This window comes from Choloepus didactylus, chromosome X, assembly GCF_015220235.1.
Source record: "Choloepus didactylus isolate mChoDid1 chromosome X, mChoDid1.pri, whole genome shotgun sequence".
Lineage (NCBI taxonomy): Eukaryota > Metazoa > Chordata > Mammalia > Pilosa > Megalonychidae > Choloepus > Choloepus didactylus.
The window spans coordinates 32,047,286-32,073,465 of NC_051334.1; the positions used below are offsets into that span (position 1 = coordinate 32,047,286).

The 26,180-nt window shown below is 34.9% G+C and overlaps 1 protein-coding gene across 10 annotated transcripts in view; it reads right to left on the reverse strand.

The window, feature by feature from the left end:
* The window catches only part of DMD (dystrophin), a 2,178,366-nt gene that overhangs the window by 1,575,210 nt on the left and 576,976 nt on the right, over window positions 1-26,180 (reverse strand). For 9 of the 10 annotated variants that reach the window (XM_037821041.1, XM_037821045.1, XM_037821047.1 and 6 more), the window contains 2 exons: window positions 24,442-24,529; window positions 811-1,052 (listed from right to left, as the gene is read on the reverse strand). In XM_037821041.1, coding sequence (XP_037676969.1) covers window positions 811-1,052; window positions 24,442-24,529 — 330 coding nt within the window. The remainder of the gene's footprint in view (window positions 1-810; window positions 1,053-24,441; window positions 24,530-26,180) is intronic. The other variant, XM_037821050.1, reaches the window with a different exon arrangement.

Sequence of the window (26,180 nt, forward strand, 5' to 3'; positions counted from 1 at the left end):
GACCCTTACAGACAAAAGCTCCCTATCCTCTGCCTTTTGATTAAGTTTAGTGAATGTTTAGCTCTGTCCAGATTCTAAAGCAGGAGGGAGCGTGAAACAGGGTGTTTATTTTCCTGATGCCATTCCTGTGAGGTTGCCTTGGGCTGCCTCTTAAGGCTGTCTTTGCAATGGGGAGCTATTCTCTCCTTCTGGGTTGCTGTAATTTCTCTTTTCTCCCATAATTTTTGGCCTTAGAGTGTTAACAACTCTGCTACCAGTAACACCATGGTTTACTGCCCTATCTTTTGTGGCTCTCCTATAGTCCAGCCACACCTTTGTAAAGAAACCATCCCCAAATTATTCTAATTTGAGTGTACTGTCCATTTTAAAGATTTTCCATGTGTCTAATTATTTAGGATATTAGCTTCTGGTTGACGTGTATTTTTTGCTATTTGTGTGGATTCCAACTTTTCTTCATATGTATGACTTTTACTCTCAGCACATGAGATGCTGTAAGAAAAAGATTCAAATTACAGGCCATTCTTCATAGGATAGATGCAGTTTTCACCCTCCCCAAACTGCCTCACTCTTTTGCAAACTGACAAAATCAATTAGCCATGTGTAACAACTCTAAACACATATTTTAGGATTTAACCTATTTAAACTGATTTTTATTGCTTATATTCTGATCCTTGCTGCATTTGGTAAAATCCTTAGAAGGTGAAAATCTTATATTAAACAATTTGCTATTGTCCTCTTGGATATTACCAAGAATTTCCAATCAATCATGCCCCAAATGGAATTCCTACTGATCACGCTCCAGATTCTTACCTTACAGATTTTTAACTGGCTTTTAACTGCTGTTGGCTCTGATATGGTGGTGGGTTGGGTTTTCAACCAGTTTTCAGTGGTAGTTGTCATCTGCTCCAATTGTTGTAGCTGATTATAGAAAGTGATGATGTTGTTCTGATACTCCAGCCAGGTAAGTCTCTCATTTAGCAACTCGCAGAACTCGATCCACCGGCTGTTCAGTTGTTCTGAGGCTTGTCTGATGCTGTCAGCATTAACACCCTCTAGAAAGAAAGATTTTTAAAATATATCCACTGAAGCCACACACTGAAATAAATTACCTGAAAGCAAACCTATCTCAGTTGTAAAAGTATTCATCATATGAAGGATTTCAAATAAATCAGTTATTTTTTGATAAAGAAGTTTCCCTTGATAAAAAAGGAAAAACACACCAAAAATGGTAGAAAAGAAGTAAATGGACCAAGATGACTTCTGATCAACAATTGCAAAGTATTAGTTGTACTTATTATAGAATATGAAGGTAGTACAGTAATAAATAAAGAGGCACAAGATGTGGAAGAGTAGAATATATTTAAATAAAAGTAAAATGGGAAGTGAAAGATAGGTCATACAGAAATGACATTTTAGATGTTTCAAAACAAATGTTAAAGAGCATCTATAGTATTAAAAGTTATCTTCAAATACTAACTTACTTTTAAAAAAAATATGTTTGGAAATTGGTTAAAATGTTACTATATGGATGCTTTAAAATATCTAGGTGATGTCATCAACATGGTGATGTAAGACATCCCCTGGAAAAGTTTTCCCCGAAAAACAGTTAATAAAGGGACAAATCCAACTTGTTTGGAACTCTGGAGAGTGATAGAGACTGCAGAAGGACACCACAAACCCTGAATCAAAGAAAAAGAAAAGGGAAAACACACCAAAAATGGTAGAAAATTTGCATCCCAGACCTAACAGTCCAGAGCCCTCCCCCTTAATCAGTCCCAAAGAGCTTAAGAGTCATACAGAGGGAGCACAGCCTGGGCAACCCCTGCCATGGATGTAGACCACAGAGCCACTCAGCAGCAAGTTAGAAGCCCACACATATGCAGGCATAAGGACCAAAGTCTGCTGAGACCCAGGGCAGAACACAAAACTGCTAGTGAGTGCGTGCATATGAAATGGCCCCCAGGAGAAAAGAGACCACCACAGAAAGTTGGCAAGAGGTGCACATATCCAAACTGGTCTCTGAATGCTGGAGCACTGAAACAAAAAAAAAGGGGGGGGGGCTTTTTGAACATTGGCCCCATCTGGCTTCCTGGGGTGAGATTCCCTAACGGGGAAGTTAACAGAGGCAGAAAAGCCAAATGGAAAAAAAAAAAAAGGAAAACTGAATTTCTGTAAGACAGGATGGGTCCCAGAACTGAGAAGTGTAATGTAAAGGGTGCATTGATCAAGGGAGAACAGTAAAATAAATCATAGCAGGTGGGGAGGAAATTCTGCACTAAAACAGAACACATCAGGATTCCTGGAGAAGGAACAGAGGAAAGGATGCTTTCACCTGGAGGTGAAACAATGCATGTAAAAAGGCAATCTGGAAAGTTGTAACACATGTCCAGGGCAAAAAAACAGGTGCAGAAGTACTGAGAATATCTGAACCGTTAAACATGAGTTACTCTAAAGTAGTAGAATAAGCTGGACCAAATGTCAAAGTAGAGCCTTAACACATAGCCAATGTACAATAAAATCACAGGCAAGAGTAAGAAACTGACCTTCAGAGTTAGCATAGCACATCAAAATAATCAGATGCCCAGACAACAGCTAAAAAATGACAAGCCATAAGAAGAAATAAGAAGATATAGCTCAGTAAAGGGAACAAATTAAAACTTCAGAGTAGACACAGACTTTGGAACAACTAATCAAAGAAGTTCAAACAAACTTCCTAAATAAATTCAAGGAGATGAAGGAAAATATGAATAGAAATAAACTAAATATGGATATAAGGTTAAAGCATATTAAGAAGACAATGTGAAAGCAAAAAGAAGAAATAAAAAGTTTAAAAAAGAAACATAACAGAAATTATGAAAAGCATGATAGTGAAAATTAAAAATATACTAAAGGCAGACAACTGCAGATTTTAACAGGCAGAAAAAAGAATAAGTGAACTAGAAGACAGGACAATTGAAATCATGCAGTCAAAAGAACAGATAAAGAAAAGAATAGAAAAAAAATGAGCAGTGTCTAAGGACTTGAGTGACAGCATGAAGCATACAAACATACATATCATGGGAGTCTCAGAAAAAGAGAAAGGAAAAGGGGCCAAAAGAATATTTGAGGAAATAATGGCTGAAAGTTTCCAAATTCCTATGAAAGACATAAGTATACAGGTCCGAGAAGCACAACATACTCCTAACAGTGTAACCTCTAATATACCTACTCTGATACACATACTAATCAGAATGCTAAATGCCAAAGATAAAGAGAATTCTGAAGGCAGCAAGAGAAAAGTGATTTATACATGTGAGGATCCTCAGTAAGATTAAGTGCCAATTTCTCTTCAGATACCATGGAGGTGAGAAGGAAGTGGTATGATATATTTAATGTACTGAAAAAGAAAAACTGCCAGCTAAAAGTACTTTATCCAGCATAACTGTCCTTCAAAAATAAGGGAGATTTTAAAAATATTCATAGATAAACAGAAACTGGGAGAGTTTGTCACTAAAGGAATAGCCCTGCAAGAATTACTAAAGGGAGTGCTTCAGGTTGAAAAGTAAAGACAAGAAAGAGTGGCTTGGAGCAGTGTGAAGAAGTGAAGATCTTCAGGAATGGTTACTAAATGGGTAAATGCAAAACCCAACAGTACTTTTTCCTCAATATATAACTCTACTCTTTAATTCCTATAAGAGTTAGAACACAATTGAATAATAAACAGTCATATTTCCTGGTAATGGACAGACAAAATATAAAGAGGTAATGTGGGACATAAACAACATAAAGAGGGGAAAGGGAGGGATGTGGGAGCAGAGGACGTGTATGCTATTGAAGTTAAATTGGCATCTTTTCAAATTAGTAGGTTATAAATTTAGGTTTTGTAATACAAACCCCAGGGTAACCACAAAGAAAGTATTATCAAATGTACAGAACTGGAAATGAGAAAGGGATCAATCTGATACATGACAAAAGATCAACTATACAGAAAGGGAGACTTCAATAAAGGAAAAGAGAGAGAAAAATGAAGACATATAAAAACCCAAGAGCAAATTGCTGAAGTAAGTATTGCCTTTACAGTAATAACACTGAATTTTAATGGATTAAATACCCCAATCAAAAAACAAAGATTGGCAGAATAGATAAAAAAGCACAATCCAACTATATGTTGTTTAAAAGGACTCACCTTAGACAGAAAGACACAAATAGGTTGAAAGTGAAAGGATGGAAAAAGATATTCCATACAAACATTAACCACAAAAGAACTGGAGTTGCTATAGTAATATCAGACAAAATGGACTTTGACTTGTAAGTCAAAAGCTGATACAAGAGACAAAGGGCACACAATGTATTAATGAAAGGGTCAATCCACCAAGAAGAAATAACAATCATAAATATTTTTGCACCTAACCACACTGTCCCCAAATACATGATGCAGATACTGGCAAAATTGAAGGGAGAAACAAACACCTCTACAATAATAATTGGATACTTTAATATACCATTTTCAACAATAGATAAAATATCTAGACAGAAGATAAATAAGGAAAGAGAACTTGAAGAATATGATAAAAGAACTAGGCCTAACAGACATATACAGAACACTGCACCCCAGAACAGCAATATACACATTCTTCTCAGGTGCACATGGATTGTTCTCCAGGATAGACCACATGATGGGTCACAAGACAAGTCGTGATAAATATAAAAAGACTGAAATTATACAAAGCATTTTCTCTGACCACAATGAAATGAATCTAGAAATAAATAACAAATGGAGAACTGGAAAACCCACAAATATATGGAAGTCAAATAATACACTCTTAAACAATTAATGGGTTAAAAAAGAAATCGCAAAGGGAAATCAGTAAGTACCTTGAAAAGAATGCAAATGAGAACATAATATAGCAAAATTTATGAGACACAGTGAAGGCAGTGCTCAAAGGGAAATTTACAGCCCTAAATGCTTACATTAAAAAAGAAGAAAGGGGTCCACTCAAACACCTAACTGCCTACCTGGAGGAACCAGAAAAAGAACAGCAAAGTAAAACCAAAGCAAACAAGGAAAGAAATAACAAAGAGTAGAGCAGAAATAAGTGAAGTAGAGAATAACAAAAACAAATAATAGAGAGCATTAACAAAACCAAAACTTGGTTCTTTGGAAAGATCAATACAATTGACAATCCTTTAGCTAAAATGACAAAGAAAAAAAGAAAGAGGATGCAAATTTAAAAAAAATCAGAAATGAGAGGGGAGCATTAATACTGACCCCACAGAAATAAAAAGGATCATAAAGGATATTCTTACCTGTATACCAAAAACCTAGAAGACATGGACAAATTCCTGGAAACATGCAAACAGCCTACACTGACTCTAGAAGAAATAGAAGACCTCAACAGACCAATTACAAGTAAAGAGTTTGAGTCAGTCATCAAAACCCTCCCAACAAAGAAAAACCCAGGACCAGATGGCTTCACAGGTGAATTCTACTAAACATTCCAAGAAGAATTAACATAAATCAAATCCTGCTCAAACTCTTCCAAAAAAATTGAAAAGGAGGGTACACTCCCTAACTCATTCTACGAGGCCAACATCACCCTAATACCAAAGCCAGATAAAGATACTAAAAGAGAAGAAAATTACAGACCAATATCTCTTAAGAATATAGATGCAAAAATCTTCAACAAAATACTAGCAAACTGAATCCAACAACACATTAAAAGAATTATACACCATGATCAAGTGGGATATCCCAGGTATGCAGGGTGGTTCAATATAAAATCAATTAATGTAATACATCACATTAACAAAACAAAGGGAAAAAAATCACATGACCATCTCAATTGACACAGAAAAGACATTTGACAAAATCCAGCACCCCTTCTTGATAAAAACCCTTAGAAAAGTAGGAATACAAGGAAATTTCCTCAACATGATAAAGGACATATATAAAAAACCAACTGCTAACACCATACTCAATGGTGAAAGACTGATAGCTTTCCCTCTAACATATGGAAGAAGACAAGGATGCCTATTGTCACCACTGTTATTCAACATTGTACTGGAAGTTTTAGTCAGAGCAATCAAGCAAGAAAAGGAAATAATGAACATCCAAACTGGGAAGGAAGAAGTAAAACTCTCACTGTTTACAGACAACATGATCCTATATATATAAAGTCCAGAAAAATCTATAACAAAGCTACTAGATCTAATAAATCAATTCAGCAGAGTGGCAAGGTACAAGATCAACATGCAAAGATCAATAGTGTCTCTACACTAGTAATGAACAATCTGAGGAGGAAATCAAGAAAAAAATTTCATTTACAATTGCATCTAAAAGAATCAAATATTTGGGAATAAATTTAACCAAGGAGTAAAGGACTTATACATGGAAAACTACAAAACTTTGCTAAAAGAAATCAAAGAAGATCTAAATAAGTGAAAGGACATTCCATGCTCCTGGATTGGAAGACTAAATATCTAATTAAAATATCTAAGAGGTAAGGTGATTTAGGAGAAGATCAGGTGTCTAAGAGAACTTCTATGAATGCTCATTTTACTCAAATTAATGGTAATATGATGTAATTAATGGGCACATAAGTTATTGAAAGCTCTGGAGAAGAGTTCAAGCAAACATAAGATCTGTGGGTTTGCTAACGTTTATATTCCTCCCACTCTATCCTATCCTTTTGTAAGACTAAAAAATATATATGGATTAAAATTCAGCAACTCTATTCTTTTATCTTCCTTTGCTTTTTTCTGTACAGATTTTATTTTTCATTTTGTTGTAATCATATTATGCTAAACCACATCTCTCAATACATTTGAAATACAACTCTATCTTCACAAATTTAAAAGTATGACACTACCTAGGAAGACATTGGAGAAAACAAACTTTGCGAATATTGGCAACAATCTTTTCCTCCTTCTGTAGCTGACATATTTTAAAATAAAAATACTTAAAAAAAAGCAAAAAAAGAGAATATATTTATGTCTTCATATATACAGCTATAAAAGGAAGACCCTGCTTTTCAGCAGCTAAATATTCTTTTAATATCTTCCTAATACTTAAGGAAGCAATTGGTCTTATTGAGACATCTTGATGTGTAGTGTGGTAACTTGGTTTTGAGGAGAGATCAAGAATGTAGCAAAATAAGTTCTGGGGAATGCCACTAAGTAACTTTACTTGTAAAATGATCAAGTTTACTACAAAGTACAAGAGAAGAATCTAAAAATTCAGTCATATGGGCACTCAGTTTGAGAAAAAGAATAGTAGTATAATATGCTAACACTATTTCTGGCAAATGGAAAGACAATTTAAAAATGCACATGGGAAATTTTTAAAATGTTAGGTAATGTCATGAAAACTAGACACAGATCTAAATGATCAGATGTTTAACAGAAATATTTTTAGCAGTCATTGAAACTTATCTTAAATAAGCACTTAGAAGGAAGTCTATGATGTGTGACAAGTTAATATAAACCAGATATTAAGTAGGCAAATAAGAGATGCTAAAGTAAACTAAAAGTACTGATGGATTGATGCTGGGTTGAGTCTTATGTAACATTTGTCTAAATTATAAGGGAGCACAGAAAGAAATTCCTACCACTGAAAGTGGTCAACCATACAAAGAGGCCAAGACATTGGAAAAATAAAATCATAATTCTCAATATGAATGATATATATTAATTTAATTAGTGAAAAGATAAATCAAACTATAATGAAGTACCAATTGGTTCTGAGGTATCTATTAAGATCCAGGGATAGGACATGATCTTGGAGGGGATCTATAAGGGAGGAGATAAGGCACAAAAGGACATTATTGGGACATATGAAAAAATTGGAATATAGACTGTAAGCTTTAGATCAATGTTAAATTTCTTGAACTCAATAACTGTACTTAAGGTGGTTACATAACTGAATATCCTTGTTCTTAGGAAATGTATATGGCAGTATTAAGTGTAAAAGGAGTATGATGTATACAACCTATGCTCAAGTGTTCAGAAAATGGATAGATAGGTAAATAGAGAGAGAGAGATGGATGGATGGAGGGATGGATGGATGGAAAGAAGGAAGGAATGGTACGGCAAATGTGGCAAAACGCTAATATTGGCAGAGTTGGGTATCTGGGGGGATAGGCGTATGTTGGAGTTCTCTGTATGAGATTTGTATTATTTTTGTAATTGTCCTAAATGTTTGAAAGTATATCAAAATGAAAAGTTCAACAACAACAACAAAGATCCAAGCATAGATTCCAATGAGTCACTGTTCATCATTACCCAAAGATATCAGCTCAATATATTGTGCCAAAAATACCGATACTAAACATCACTGTAAAGGGAATTAAAATCAATGACAAAAGTCAACTTATGAAGTCCAAAGAAATTTATTTATTGGCATATTGACCTTTATAACTCAGTACAGGTAAACAAAATAAAATATTGGAGAAAACAAGGACTTCCATATTAAGATAAATGGGGTAGGAAGGCAGAAGGGCATAGAAGTTAACAGTGAGAACTCTGGCATTAGACAGATATGAACTCAAAATAAAATGGGATCGGGAGGCGGGGCAAGATGGCAGACTGGTGAGCTGCATATTTTAGTTACTCCTCCAGGAAAGTAGGTAGAAAGCCAGGAACTGCGTGGACTGGACACCACAGAGCAATCTGACTTTGGGCATACTTCATACAACACTCATGAAAACGTGGAACTGCTGAGATCAGCGAAATCTGTAAGTTTTTGCGGCCAGGGGACCCGCGCCCCTCCCTGCCAGGCTCAGTCCCGGGGGAGGAGGGGCTGTCAGCTCCGGGAAGGAGAAGGGAGAACTGCAGTGGCAGCCCTTATCGGAAACTCATTCTACTGATTCAAACTCCAACCATAGATAGACTGAGACCAGACACCAGAGAATCTGAGAGCAGCCAGCCCAGCAGAGAGGAGACAGGCATAGAAAAAAAACAACACGAAAAACTCCAAAATAAAAGCGGAGGATTTTTGGAGTTCTGGTGAACATAGAAAGGGGAAGGGCCCTGAGGCGCATATGCAAATCCCGAAGAAAAGCTGATCTCTCTGCCCTGTGGACCTTTCCTTAATGGCCCTGGTTGCTTTGTCTCTTAGCATTTCAATAACCCATTAGATCTCTGAGGAGGGCCCGTTTTTTTTTTTTTTTTTTTTTTTTTAATCCTTTTTTCTTTTTCTAAAACAATTACTCTAAGAAGCCCAATAGAGAAAGCTTCAAAGACTTGCTATTTGGGCAGGTCAAGTCAAGAGCAGAACTAGGAGAGCTCTGAGACAAAACGCAATAATCCAGTGGCTGAGAAAATTCACTAAACACCACAACTTCCCAAGAAAAGGGGGGTGTCCGCTCACAGCCATCATCCTGGTGGACAGGAAACACTCCTGCCCATCGCCAGCCCCATAGCCCAGAACTGCCCCAGACAACCCAGTGTGACGGAAGTGCTTCAAATAACAGGCACACACCACAAAACTGGGCGTGGACATTAGCCTTCCCTGCAACCTCAGCTGATTGTCCCAGAGTTGGGAAGGTAGAGCAGTGTGAATTAACAAAGCCCCATTCAGCCATCATTTCAGCAGACTGGGAGCCTCCCTACACAGCCCAGCAGCCCAGAACTGCCCTGGGGGGACGGCACTCACCTGTGACATAGCACAGTCATCCCTCAACAGAGGACCCGGGGTGCACGGCCTGGAAGAGGGGCCCAATTGCAAGTCTCAGGAGCCATACGCCAATACCAAGGACTTGTGGGTCAGTGGCAGAGACAAACTGTGGCAGGACTGAACTGAAGGATTAGACTATTGCAGCAGCTTTAAAACTCTAGGATCACCAGGGAGATTTGATTGTTAGAGCCACCCCCCCTCCCTGACTGCCCAGAAACATGCCCCATATACAGGGCAGGCAACACCAACTACACACGCAAGCTTGGAACACCAATTGGACCCCACAAGACTCACTCCCCCACTCACCAAAAAGGCTAAGCAGGGGAGAACTGGCTTGTGGAGAACAGGTGGCTCGTGGATGCCACCTGCTGGTTAGTTAGAGAAAGTGTACTCCACGAAGCTGTAGATCTGATAAATTAGAGATAAGGACTTCAATTGGTCTACAAATCCTAAAAGAACCCTATCAAGTTCAGCAAATGCCACGAGGCCAAAAACAACAGAAAATTATAAAGCATATGAAAAAACCAGACGATATGGATAACCCAAGCCCAAGCATCCAAATCAAAAGACCGGAAGAGAAACAGCACCTAGAGCAGCTACTCAAAGAACTAAAGATGAACAATGAGACCATAGTACGGGAGATAAAGGAAATCAAGAAGACCCTAGAAGAGCATAAAGAAGACATTGCAAGACTAAATAAAAAAATGGATGATCTTATGGAAATTAAAGAAACTGTTGACCAAATTAAAAAGATTCTGGACACTCATAGTACAAGACTAGAGGAAGTTGAACAACGAATCAGTGACCTCGAAGATGACAGAATGGAAAATGAAAGCATAAAAGAAAGAATGGGGAAAAAAATTGAAAAAATCGAAATGGACCTCAGGGATATGATAGATAATATGAAATGTCCGAATATAAGACTCATTGGTGTCCCAGAAGGGGAAGAAAAGGGTAAAGGTCTAGGAAGAGTATTCAAAGAAATTGTTGGGGAAAACTTCCCAAATCTTCTAAACAACATAAATACACAAATCATAAATGCTCAGCGAACTCCAAATAGAATAAATCCAAATAAACCCACTCCGAGACATATACTGATCACACTATCAAACACAGAAGAGAAGGAGCAAGTTCTGAAAGCAGCAAGAGAAAAGCAATTCACCACATACAAAGGAAACAGCATAAGACTAAGTAGTGACTACTCAGCAGCCACCATGGAGGCAAGAAGGCAGTGGCACGATATATTTAAAATTCTGAGTGAGAAAAATTTCCAGCCAAGAATACTTTATCCAGCAAAGCTCTCCTTCAAATTTGAGGGAGAGCTTAAATTTTTCACAGACAAACAAATGCTGAGAGAATTTGCTAACAAGAGACCTGCCCTACTGGAGATACTCAAGAGAGCCCTACAGACAGAGAAACAAAGAAAGGACAGAGAGACTTGGAGAAAGGTTCAGTACTAAAGAGATTCGGTATGGGTACAATAAAGGATATTAATAGACAGAGGGGAAAAATATGACAAACATAAACCAAAGGATATGATGGCTGATTCAAGAAATGCCTTCACGGTTATAACGTTGAATGTAAATGGATTAAACTCCCCAATTAAAAGATATAGATTCGCAGAATGGATCAAAAAAAATGAACCATCAATATGTTGCATACAAGAGACTCATCTTAGACACAGGGACACAAAGAAACTGAAAGTGAAAGGATGGAAAAAAATATTTCATGCAAGCTACAGCCAAAAGAAAGCAGGTGTAGCAATATTAATCTCAGATAAAATAGACTTCAAATGCAGGGATATTTTGAGAGACAAAGAAGGCCACTACATACTAATAAAAGGGGCAATTCAGCAAGAAGAAATAACAATCGTAAATGTCTATGCACCCAACCAAGGTGCCACAAAATACATGAGAGAAACACTGGCAAAACTAAAGGAAGCAATTCATGTTTCCACAATAATTGTGGGAGACTTCAACACATCACTCTCTCCTATAGATAGATCAACCAGACAGAAGACCAATAAGGAAACTGAAAACCTAAACAATCTGATAAAAGAATTAGATTTAACAGACATATACAGGACATTACATCCCAAATCACCAGGATACACATTCTTTTCTAGTGTTCATGGAACTTTCTCCAGAATAGATCATATGCTGGGACATAAAACAAGCCTCAATAAATTTAAAAAGATTGAAATCATTCAAAGCACATTCTCTGACCACAATGGAATACAATTAGAAGTCAATAACCATCAGAGACTTAGAAAATTCACAAATACCTGGAGGTTAAACAACACACTCCTAAACAATCAGTGGGTTAAAGAAGAAATAGCAAGAGAAATTGCTAAATATATAGAGACGAATGAAAATGAGAACACAACATACCAAAACCTATGGGATGCAGCAAAAGCAGTGCTAAGGGGGAAATTTATAGCACTAAACGCATATATTAAAAAGGAAGAAAGAGCCAAAATCAAAGAACTAATGGATCAACTGAAGAAGCTAGAAAATGAAGAGCAAACCAATCCTAAACCAAGTACAAGAAAAGAAATAACAAGGATTAAAGCAGAAATAAATGACATAGAGAACAAAAAAACAATAGAGAGGATAAATATCACCAAAAGTTGGTTCTTTGAGAAGATCAACAAGATTGACAAGCCCCTAGCTAGACTGACAAAATCAAAAAGAGAGAAGACCCATATAAACAAAATAATGAATGAAAAAGGTGACATAACTGCAGATCCTGAAGAAATTAAAAAAATTATAAGAGGATACTATGAACAACTGTATGGCAACAAACTGGATAATGTAGAGGAAATGGACAATTTCCTGGAAACATATGAACAACCTAGACTGACCAGAGAAGAAATAGAAGACCTCAACCAACCCATCACAAGCAAAGAGATCCAATCAGTCATCAAAAATCTTCCCACAAATAAATGCCCAGGGCCAGATGGCTTCACAGGGGAATTCTACCAAACTTTCCAGAAAGAACTGACACCAATCTTACTCAAACTCTTTCAAAACATTGAAGAAAATGGAACACTACCTAACTCATTTTATGAAGCTAACATCAATCTAATACCAAAACCAGGCAAAGATGTTACAAAGAAGGAAAACTACCGGCCAATCTCCCTAATGAATATAGATGCAAAAATCCTCAACAAAATACTTGCAAATCGAATCCAAAGACACATTAAAAAAATCATACACCATGACCAAGTGGGGTTTATTCCAGGCATGCAAGGATGGTTCAACATAAGAAAATCAATCAATATATTACAACACATTAACAAGTCAAAAGGGAAAAATCAATTGATCATCTCAATAGATGCTGAAAAAGCATTTGACAAAATCCAACATCCCTTTCTGATAAAAACACTTCAAAAGGTAGGAATTGAAGGAAACTTCCTCAACATGATAAAGAGCATATATGAAAAACCCACAGCCAGCATAGTACTCAATGGAGAGAGACTGAAAGCCTTCCCTCTAAGATCAGGAACAAGACAAGGATGCCCGCTATCACCACTGTTATTCAACATTGTGCTGGAAGTGCTAGCCAGGGCAATCCGGCAAGACAAAGAAATAAAAGGCATCCAAATTGGAAAAGAAGAAGTAAAACTGTCATTGTTTGCAGATGATATGATCTTATATCTAGAAAACCCTGAGAAATCGACGATACACCTACTAGAGCTAATAAACAAATTTAGCAAAGTAGCGGGATACAAGGTTAATGCACATAAGTCAGTAATGTTTCTATATGCTAGAAATGAACAAACTGAAGAGACACTCAAGAAAAAGATACCATTTTCAATAGCAACTAAAAAAATCAAGTACCTAGGAATAAACTTAACCAAAGATGTAAAAGACCTATACAAAGAAAACGACATAACTCTACTAAAAGAAATAGAAGGGGACCTTAAAAGATGGAAAAATATTCCATGTTCATGGATAGGAAGGCTAAATGTCATTAAGATGTCAATTCTACCCAAACTCTTCTACAGATTCAATGCAATCCCAACCAAAATTCCAACAACCTACTTTTCAGACTTGGAAAAGCTAGTTATCAAATTTATTTGGAAAGGGAAGATGCCTCGAATTGGAAAAGACACTCTAAAAAAGAAAAACGAAGTGGGAGGACTTACACTCCCTGACTTTGAAGCTTATTATAAAGCCACAGTTGCCAAAACAGCATGGTACTGGCACAAAGATAGACATATAGATCAATGGAATCGAATTGAGAATTCAGAGATAGACCCTCAGATCTATGGCCGACTGATCTTTGATAAGGCCCCCAAAGTCACTGAACTGAGTCATAATGGTCTTTTCAACAAATGGGGCTGGGAGAGTTGGATATCCATATCCAAAAGAATGAAAGAGGACCCCTACCTCACCCCCTACACAAAAATTAACTCAAAATGGACCAAAGATCTCAATATAAAAGAAAGTACCATAAAACTCCTAGAAGATAATGTAGGAAAACATCTTCAAGACCTTGTATTAGGCGGCCACTTCCTAGACTTTACACCCAAAGCACAAGCAACAAAAGAGAAAATAGATAAATGGGAACTCCTCAAGCTTAGAAGTTTCTGCTCCTCAAAGGAATTTCTCAAAAAGGTAAAGAGGCAGCCAACTCAATGGGAAAAAATTTTTGGAAACCATGTATCTGACAAAAGACTGATATCTTGCATATATAAAGAAATCCTACAACTCAATGACAATAGTACAGTCGGCCCAATTATAAAATGGGCAAAAGATATGAAAAGACAGTTCTCTGAAGAGGAAATACAAATGGCCAAGAAACACATGAAAAAATGTTCAGCTTCACTAGCTATTAGAGAGATGCAAATTAAGACCACAATGAGATACCATCTAACACCGGTTAGAATGGCTGCCATTAAACAAACAGGAAACTACAAATGCTGGAGGGGATGTGGAGAAATTGGAACTCTTATTCACTGTTGGTGGGACTGTATAATGGTTCAGCCATTCTGGAAGTCAGTCTGGCAGTTCCTTAGAAAACTAGATATAGAGTTACCATTCGACCCAGCGATTGCACTTCTCGGTATATACCCGGAAGATCGGAAAGCAGTGACACGAACAGATATCTGCACGCCAATGTTCATAGCAGCATTATTCACAATTGCCAAGAGATGGAAACAACCCAAATGTCCTTCAACAGATGAGTGGATAAATAAAATGTGGTATATACACACGATGGAATACTACGCGGCAGTAAGAAGGAACGATCTCGTGAAACATATGACAACATGGATGAACCTTGAAGACATAATGCTAAGCGAAATAAGCCAGGCACAAAAAGAGAAATATTATATGCTACCACTAATGTGAACTTTGAAAAATATAAAACAAATGGCTTATAATGTAGAATGTAGGGGAACTAGCAATAGAGAGCAATTAAGGAAGGGGGAACAATAATCCAAGAAGAACAGATAAGCTATTTAACGTTCTGGGGATGCCCAGGAATGACTATGGTCTGTTAATTTCTGATGGATATAGTAGGAGCAAGTTCACAGAAATGTTGCTATATTAGGTAACTTTCTTGGGGTAAAGTAGGAACATGTTGGAAGTTAAGCAGTTATCTTAGGTTAGTTGTCTTTTTCTTACTCCCTTGTTATGGTCTCTTTAAAATGTTCTTTTATTGTATGTTTGCTTTCTTTTTAACTTTTTTTTCATACAGTTGATTTAAAAAAGAAGGGAAAGTTAAAAAAAAAAAAAAAAGCAAGGAAAAAAAAACGATGCAGTGCCCCCTTGAGGAGCCTGTGGAGAATGCAGGGGTATTCGCCTACCCCACCTCAATGGTTGCTAACATGACCACAGACATAGGGGACTGGTGGTTTGATGGGTTGAGCCCTCTACCACAGGTTTTACCCTTGGGAAGACGGTTGCTGCAAAGGAGAGGCTAGGCCTCCCTATGGTTGTGCCTAAGAGCCTCCTCCCGAATGCCTCTTTGTTGCTCAGATGTGGCCCTGTCTCTCTAGCTAAGCCAACTTGAAAGGTGAAATCACTGCCCTCCCCCCTACGTGGGATCAGACACCCAGGGGAGTGAATCTCCCTGGCAACGTGGAATATGACTCCCGGGGAGGAATGTAGACCTGGCATCGTGGGACGGAGAACATCTTCTTGACCAAAAGGGGGATGTGAAAGGAAATGAAATAAGCTTCAGTGGCAGAGAGAATCCAAAAGGAGCCGAGAGGTCACTCTGGTGGGCACTCTTACGCACACTTTAGACAACCCTTTTTAGGTTCTAAAGAATTGGGGTAGCTGGTGGTGGATACCTGAAACTATCAAACTACAACCCAGAACCCATGAATCTCGAAGACAGTTGTATAAAAATGTAGCTTATGAGGGGTGACAAGGGGATTGGGAAAGCCATAAGGACCACACTCCACTTTGTCTAGTTTATGGATGGATGAGTAGAAAAATAGGGGAAGGAAACAAACAGACAAAGGTACCCAGTGTTCTTTTTTACTTCAATTGCTCTTTTTCACTCTAATTATTATTCTTGTTATTCTTGTGTGTGTGCTAATGAAGGTGTCAGGGATTGATTTGGGTGATGAATGTACAACTATGTAATGGTACTGTGAACAATCGAAAGTGCGATTTGTTTTGTATGACTGCGTGGTATATGAATATATCTCAATAAAATGAAGATTAAAAAAAAAAAAAAAAAAAAAAAAAAAAGACATAATGCTGAGCAAAATAAGCCAGGCACAAAAGAGAGATATTGTATGTTACCACTAATGTGAATTCTGTGAAAAATGTACAATGTTTTATACTGTAGAATGTAGGGGACCTAGAGATACCAATTAGTGGAGGGGGAATGATAATCTAATAAGAACAGATAAACTATGGAGGGTAATCTCAATGTTATGGGAATGCTCAGGAATGATTATGGTTTGTAAACTTTCTTGGATATAGTAAGATCATGTTGGAAGCAATAGAGTTATTTTAGGTTTTTTTTTTCTCTTATTCCTTTGTTTTCTTAGGGGTTGTTAATTTTCTTGGGGTATGGTAGGAACATGTTGGAAGCAATGTAGTTATTTTAGATTATTTGTTTTTCTTACTCCTCTGTTTGGACATGGTTTATTAATTTTCTTGGTGTATGGTAGGAACATATTGGAAGCAAAGTAGTTATTTTAGGTTATTTGTTTTCCTTAATCCATTGCTTTGTTTGAAATGTTGTGGGGTTTTTTTGGTTGTTGTTTGCCTGTTTGTTTTTAATTTTTTGATAAACAAAGTTAAAAAATTGAAAAAAAATCAGTAGAAAAATGGGAGTAAAAACTAAATGACAAATAGGGTGGGATGGGGGGATGGTTTGGGTATTCTCTTTTCACTTTTATTTTTTATTCTTATTCTGATTCTTTCTGATGTAAGGAAAATGTTCAGAAATAGATTGTGGTGATGAACGCATAACTATATGATCATACTGTGAACAGTTGATTGTATACCATGGATGACTGTATGGTTTGTGAATATATTTCAATAAAACTGAATTAAAAAAAAAATAATAAAATGGGATCAGTTATTTAATTTATTGGTTCTCATTTTTCTCATCCATGAAATGAAGTTAAAAATAGACTTGACCTCATAGAGTCACTATGAGGGTTCAAAGAGTTAATGTATATGAAGGACTTACACAAAACCTGACACATAACAACCAATAAATATTAGAAAATGTTAATATAAAGGAAATTTTTTAAAAATGTAGGAAAAAAGAAAAGAGATCAGATCTCACAAATGTTAAAATGCTGTCTTTTCAATGACTGAAGTTAGATAGGAAAAATTTTAAATTAATATTTTCAAATTTTGCATAATATAACACAAATATAGGATTTAAGAAAGGGAATGTATAAATTTCAAAAATAGGTTATATCAATATCTGGTGATGAATTCATAAGAGTTTATTAGAGAACCTCGGAATATTTGGTCACACGTCTATGAACATGTGAAAATCAAAGTTATAAGGGACAATGACATCACAAACTAAAAACAAAAATTTCTAGATGTCAATGAGAAAGATAGGATGTTGACTGCAGAGAATCAGAAGTTTTATTGTGAAGTTATGAAGTATTTGAATGTAAATATTGTATTAATTCATGTGTAAATAAACTTCCTGCTCAACTAAATTATAACCTGTCCTTCTGAACTATAAGCCCCTCCAAGAAAAATGTCTTCACTAGATCTCACAGAGTGCTGAGCTTAGAGTAAGAACTGAATAAATACTTGTGAACTCACCCAATACCAAAGGAACAGCTTGCTTCATAGGAATACAAACAATAAGAGGGGTGGGCAAAACTCACAGAAGCAAAAAGCCAAACACAGACATACATACAGTCTCTCTCTTGCTTCAACTTTGCTTTAAAATAATTGGGACGGGGTGGGGGAGCAGTTGGAAACACCGTCACATCGCTTAATGTATCATTATGTATTAATGCATTTAATGTAGAAATGACATCATTTTAACGTCACGGATTAATTTGCCATGTATTCTCCAGTACCACTGGTGATATTTTAAGAAAGTCTCCTAAAACTTTTGTAGAATAAATAAGGGTACTAAATGTCTCCCAACTGAATATTCACACTTGAATAATTTTACGATTATGCATAACTGTTATACATGTAAGTACTTAATAGAATTATGCTCCCTAACTCAATTTAAAATTTAAAGGTTTATAACAAGTGTAAGTTATCTGCAAAATTTTAAAGTATTCAATCATTTGAGCATGTTTTACTAAATTTTTGCTAGCTATTTAAGAGTACAAACCCTAACTCACCAGGCATTATGAACAATACTTATGGAAACCATTTTGTAGTAGCACATTAGAATCTCAGGGATGATGGATCATAATCCATTCGTATCTCATATTCTAAATAACTCCTGAAATAATCTATGAATAAATATATTGCACCCAGAGGAGATGGATCATTACTTGAAGTGCATCCATTAATTTTATTACTTGTGTACAGTGCATAACAGACTGTTAGAATAATTTTAATTGTGCACCACCTTCCATGCAAGTACTTCAGAACTGCCACTTAAAGTGAAGTATTCCTCATTAAGTATATTCATCATTAGCCATGAAACCAGGGTAGAATAATGCAAAACCTGTGTTTTCAGAGCTCTTGAACTAGAATATTGGCAATAAAAACTTAAAATAAGGTTGCTAATAAATAGTCTCCTTATTTTCCTTGTACTTTAAGTGAGGATCATTATAACTCTATTTGGCACTCAATATAATGGTCTACAATGTGATAGAAATGTATTCAGAATTCATGAAGACAAATTCTGAGTATTGTAAGACTAAATTCCTAGAGACTTCTTTGACCACGCTAGCTTTTATACAACTAGTAAGTCATGTTTCAAAAAAATGAATAGAGCCCTTTTTCCGTTTTTTTTTTTTCTATTTCCAAACATGAGAAAAAGTAAGATTCCTCACATATTCGTTTGTGCCACTAATTTTCCACAAGAGCAGTGACAAGTATGATCTCCTCCCTTCTCCCCTTCCCTCTCTCTCTCTCTCACACACACACACACGCACAGGAGTTCTTCCTTTTGGAGATTAGAGTTTAACCAAGAAAAATGTGTCTGTCAATTAACAACATTTATTGAGTGTGAACTCTGTGTAGAGCATTATTCCAAGTGCCATGGAGAGAAACTGGAAGCATAAATCAAATTGCTAGGAACTGAGGAGAGTAAGAGAAGAGGAAATGGGTGCATCTGTGGAAGGTTGCTCATTCACGATGGAGAGGCTGGACCACTGCAAAACAGTACCATTTCCATGCCCTATTGGTATGCAGAACAGCTGCAAACTCTCTTTCCATTAAAATATATGTTTATAACAGTTATTGCCACTGAAAATGCTTCCCAGCAATGTGAACAGATCACAAGAGGTTTGGCTTTGAGGTGAGTCAAACTGACTCTAATCCTTGCCCTCATCCAACTGACAAAAAATTTTTGGCCAAACTCAAACTCAAATGACTCAAACTGCAAGCAGTTAAGGAGCTATGAGCCACAATATTAAAAGTACAGTTACTTGGTTAATATTATAGATAAGAAGAGCCCTTTCTCTGTGTGACTGCCGTGTGCTATTTAATTAAAATTCTTAGTAGACATACCATTCAGTATCACTCAGGGGTGATACTTTTGAAGATATTATTTTGGTCTAAAATACTGATAAATATTACTTTTATTTAAACATTTCCTTCATGTGATTGTCTTCAGGCTCTTGATTGACATGCAGAAAATCACAATTGGAAATTGAAAGAATTGAAAGTGAACCCAATTTAATATAGAAGACATCACCAACCCTATTAGTTAAGTATATTACAGCGTCTCCTCTGGAAATAGCGGTGAAACCATTTTATGGCATAAAGAAGGGGAAATTGAGCTACATTTATATGTGTTTTAAAACAACTGCTTTGATGTAACTGATTATTTTTGGTAACTTCAATATTAATAAGACAAAGCAATTTATCTGAACCAGGCTTTTGTTGTTGTTGTTGTTATATATAAAAGCTAATTTATAAGAAGACTGTATATATTCTGTGAAAGAACACTATTTTACCAAAAGGATCAAGAACGAAGTCTAAGCATGAAGAAATAAAGAGAAAGTAGGCATATGCTTACGTGTGAAACTCTGCATGGGGTTTTGGTTATAGACTGCCCTGAAATTCTGTAATCTCACTCACACACTTAAAGGCTTTTGCCTTGAAGTATGCATGTTCAGTTACAAAAAAAACCTGTTCAAAATAAAATCTTAGGAAGCCAGAATTCATTAATTAATAATCAATTATATTGAAATATTAGCAAGATTGTTTAGTTGCTAACATTTTCTAAATATTTATTTTATCCTATTTTTGTTTAAATATATAAGTAAGTATTAAAGAAGTTTATATCGCATCCTTTTTTTTAAGGAAAGTAAACAAAACATTTGAGAAACTCCCCTTCTGAGTGTACCACGGTTATGGGAAATATATATTCAGATCACTAGCCACCTGTGCTAGCCTCAAAGTTACCCTCACTAAAGTTCTAGGAAGTTAACAATTTCTTAAAACTAAGGCTCTGATCCTAGTCTTATATGTTGACTGTAGGCTTCATGAGGATTATATTGCTGAAAATATTTCTCCAATAAGAAGAGCTACTCTTTACCATTCAACACTCTGCCAAACTATTCCCCATCCTTATCCAACCAACTGATGCCAACATAGGAACAGCAAATTAATTTTAATGTTAGTTCAAACAAAACAAGTAGAGTTACAGAAGAGATAAATAAGTTAAAGATATTCCAAAAACTCATATCAAAACCCCAGAAACTTGATTTTTTTTTAATCAGCACTCCCTGTTAGTAGCAATGTAGCCTCACTTCCTAGTTTGTTATGATCATGAAGGTCACTTACACTCTGACCAAAAGAACTGGGCCATCCATAAGGAAAATGTTCATGTATAGCTTTAAAGCATGCAAGGAATTTATTCAACTCCTTTTTTTTTTGTTCAAAAAAAAGACTCAAATACATTAATAAGAATTGGTTATGAATACTATGAATATTCTTCGAATATAATTCATTATTTTAAAACTCATAAAATAATCATTATTAACTTCATTTTAACATCACATATACAGCTTTCTGCATTTGATAAAGTACAGTTTCCAAACTGAAAATTATCTTCAACATGATCATCACTTTTACATGACTCTGCAAAACTGAAAGTGTATTAAAAGAAATAGTTTTGTGGGGACATATAACTGACTTTTAACAAAAGTTCATCACATCAAATGAGTGTCACTTCTACACTGACGCTGTGGTAATCTCTGTAATTTAACGATCTTAACCACCCCTCCCATCTCCCCTTGTTTCCAACACCTTTCTTAAATTCCTTCAAGAAATTGCCTTTGGAACTAATAGATTTTATTTTCTGCATTTCTTAAGAGGCACTAAAACATCCTTCTTTCAATAGAGATTTTGAAGCGGACAAAAGTGATTTGGAAACATTTCTGATCATGCAGATGGATAACATTTTTGAGGAGTACCATATAGAATCAAAACTGATATAAAATGTAAATTAGGAGGGTTTTTGTGCACATCTTAGAGATTCATTCTGAAGGCAAATTTCAAAAGAGAGTTCCAAAATCATTCTAAATACTGAAAAAGCAATCCAATCTTATGGTAAATTATTTTAAGTAGAAAATGTAGATTGCTACATATGTATATATACATATAAAATATAGTTTATAAAATGTTATTTTAAAAATATAATAGCTATACTTAAGCTAGTCTTCATACATATTGATGAATATATATGTTCAGTGTTGTTATCATGGTAACACAGTCATAAAATATATAATATATATATTATTATTAGTGGGATAATATTGTAACATTGTAAAAAAAGTGATTTGCCTTTATCTTAAATTACAAGGACTTCAAGATATGCAGTGAAAAGGAACAGCCATTTACATGGGATCCTAAATGAAGTACATGGATTCAACTTTTATTTTCCTCTCTAAATAAATAATAAATAATAGGGCAAGAATTTATGTATTTCATATGTTTGTGAGTTTTATTATTGCTCCACATCAGAAAGGAGATTCTGGGCTGCTAAATTTGAGAGCTTTACTGAGATAACTGTTGGGAATCCTGGCTTAGAGAAACTTTAATTTGTCTTTCAGCTTCGTGAGTAGCACCAGTAAACTCGAGTTCTTGGCTCTATGCTAGAAAAAATACTGTAAATTACAGTTACGGATTCCTCTAAAATGCATCTAAGGAGGCACTTACTGTCTGTCTGACTTAACTTGGTTTGCACAAGCACATAAAATAACTTTTATGCATTTTGTTCTGCAAAAGATGTAAAATAGTATAAGAAGTTAGAATCTTTGAGTCTATATTTTAATCTTATGTTATGTTAACTGATTTAATGAAGCAATGATTAATAAACATTTAATGATTTAATGAAGAGCTATGGTCATTTTAAATAGCCTCTCAATTTATAGTTCAAACTTGAGTCTAATCACATATCAATTAGACCATATCTTCAGTAGCAGAATAAATGAGAAGTCTAAAATTTGATAAATATAGTCAACCAATCAGGAATGTCTCAAATAACACCCCCACGCCCACTGCTTTTTGCTTAGTACCCAAATCAGCATTTTCCTGCAGAGGTATTGTTAATTATTTTCTGACCAAAATAATCAGTGTCATTATGTCAATTACTGCCTTAATTTTGCTTTTCTAAACAGAGTTTAATCAGTGTATTAATACTTATTAAAGGCCTACTATATATCTTGATTTTTCTCCATGCCTCACAAAGTTAGAATTATGTTGGCAATAATCTAGAAAAACGGTATTATCACTAAAATCATACGATCATTTTAATCCTGTCTGCAGTATCACTTACCAAAACAGGTAATCATTCACTTCATTTCTAAAGGTTTCAATGCCTTTTGAATCATTCAGTGACAAATGTCATTGTCAGATGATCTGGAGTTATGCTTGACATTTAATTATGAAATGAGACCGTTTTAAAGAATAGATTTTTATGACATCTTATTAAAATTAAAAAGTTGATACACAAGGGAAAAAGTATATAAGAGCTACAGGGACTATTTTAGGATCATATCATTTTATCTAACATGAATATGGTGTTATTAAACTCATCAGGTAAGATCACAAGCAACATGCATACAAAAAACAAAGATTAATATTTTGCATTGTCTATATATTCATTAACTTCTTAATTCAATCCTCAGCTTTGTCATATTTGCTTTTTTTATTTTTATTTTTTAAAAATCAAATACAGTGCTGGGGCTCATTAAAAGAAGAAAATGAATTGATTTCCTAGGCAGTTCATTGAACTTTTTAATGCCAACATGGCAATTAAGGCAAAAAATAATTCATTCATGCCACAGAAAGCAGGCAGATTCTAGAAAAGCTGACATGCACAACATAAACATTTGCTACACTTATTTATTATATTCTTGTAAACATATCCTATGCAAAATGAAAAAAAAATCTTGTTCAGAAATAGCATTATCCCTGATTTTCATAAAATTACTCATAATTGTAAATGAGTATGGTAGTATAAACATTATGAAAGAAGTTTGTCATATTTGATGACAATACATTTTCTTCAGAAAACTTTGGGACACTAGGGTGTTAGCAAAGATTAATTTTAATTCTCACTAAAGAAAATATTGTTTTGGTAGTTTTGTTTTCACCCCCCCAAAAGTTAAAGTTAAGATATAAAGGCTCCCCATGAGGATATACTTTTAATAATGAGAGAATAGCATGAAAAACAATATAGAAAATTGCAAATATATTATTAGGAAATAGGAGTATTAATAAGGTTTTCCACATAATTTTATTCTGTTCAGAAAGAGTATTGCAAATATGATTTAAAAACAGATTCTAATCACTTTAAAATATATGATTGGGTACATTTTCAATTATCTCTGCAAACCTTTTTTACTGAATTACTTGGACACATGCTAGCAGGACTGTACAGCAGTATCAAAACTGATTTCTTTGCAACAGATTGATAGAATATTCTACCACATCCTATTTTTCCCCATGGGTCTCAAAGTGAAATTTCCTCTAATAATTTGCCTAGCATTAAGAAGGAATAGTAAAAAAGCTCACAAAACTCTCTTTAATTTAAATTTGAATTCAGGAAGTGCTTGTCTGATATAATTCAGCTGATAAATATGAACCTATGTGTTTATCAAATCCTTAAAAAGATTATCTAAATCAACTCTGTGTAATTACCATTCACCATCTGTTCCACCAGGGCCTGAGCTGATCTGCTGGCATCTTGCAGTTTTCTGAACTTCTCGGCTTTTTCTCGCTCTATGGCCTGCAGCATGATAGCAAAGGTGAGTATTTCAATACAAGGATTGGGAAGCTATACAGTAATTATAACTTCTACTTGCCCTTTTAAGCCTTAAGATATTTCACTCTGTCAGCTTATCATGTGGATCTAAAGACTTTCCTCCTCAACTCTCATGTCACCAAAAGCATCAAAATAGCAATGAAAGCACAAGTCATTTTCATCCTGAATTGCTACAATTTTTAATAATAGGATTTCAGCTCTCAACATTTTTACATAATAGTTTCAGATGCATTTCAAGGTAATACTGCAAAAAAGGCAAATCATAACACTGGAAGGATAAAATGTTAGAGAATAAATATGGAGTTTATCTTTCAAATATACATTACTGAAATCAATCCTAGCAACATAAACATACATACATATATATATATATTTCATATTACAGTTAAAAAGTATATACAATGGAAAAAATTATTAGCACAAATAATTTAGCAGAAAAATTTGTATCTAAACTTAAGAGAACAGGCTAATTTTTCTTTCTAAAATTGTCACAATGCTCACATTTCCAAGGAAAAAGATTCAGTTTCAAAGAGCTTTTTTTGTTCATTTCTCCTTACTAGATTTAATTATTGAACAACAGAAGCAAATTAGAAAAAATTAGATGCTGTTAGATTTAGCTCATAGTGTCACTACATAGACATAAATTTTAAACCTTGATGCAGAAGAACTCCATTACTATAGTTATTTCAAAGAGCTTGTTACAACACTATATGCTATATGCCCTAAAACATAACTACTCACAGAAAAAACAAGCTATAATGCAATTAATATATAGTAAGAGCAATTCTCCTGTGACTAAACAACAGCATCATAAAGAGGTTTCACTTGACTTTTCTATATATGTGTCTCTAGACACATATGGTTATTGAGAACCTAGAACATGGTCAATGTGACTAAGGAAAGGAATTTTTGATTTCATTTAATTTTAATTAATTTAAATGTTGTAAATAGTCACATTTCTAGTGCCTACTGTAATTTTCCAGTGCAAATCTAGTATTTTTCCTTTGAAAACAAATAGCTATATATATATATATATATATATATATATATATTCAGATACACATACATACATATATGTATACGATATATGTATATACATGTAAAAATACAGATAATATGACAACCTCAGAAATACTTTCAAAGAAAGTATTTCTCAACTATTTCTAGACTATTTCCTGAGCACAGCAAATGATGGAAATGACTGCAAAATAATCCATATATTTTTACATATTCCAAAAGATTCTCTAATTCTCTAAGAAATAACCATAGTGAAATAGAGAACTTCTTCTTTTATAATTTTAAAAAAGTTTCATGAACTAGGATTACTGGATTCAAGGTCAAGACTACAAAATGCTGAACTAGTTGATAGCCAATAGCATATATTTCAATCATGAGTAACTATAGCATATAAAATGCTAATTAAAATTTAACAGAATAAATGAAGAGTATAATAAAATCCTATAGAGTGATAATCTTGTGGGATTTTTTATGTACCTATAGTCCAGCTGGAAAATATACATTTTGCATTATGCTTTCAAGGGCAGCATATGAAAACTCAGTTTCATGTCATGGGTCAGGAAACTCTGAAGGTGATAAACACATTTTACTTTCTTAG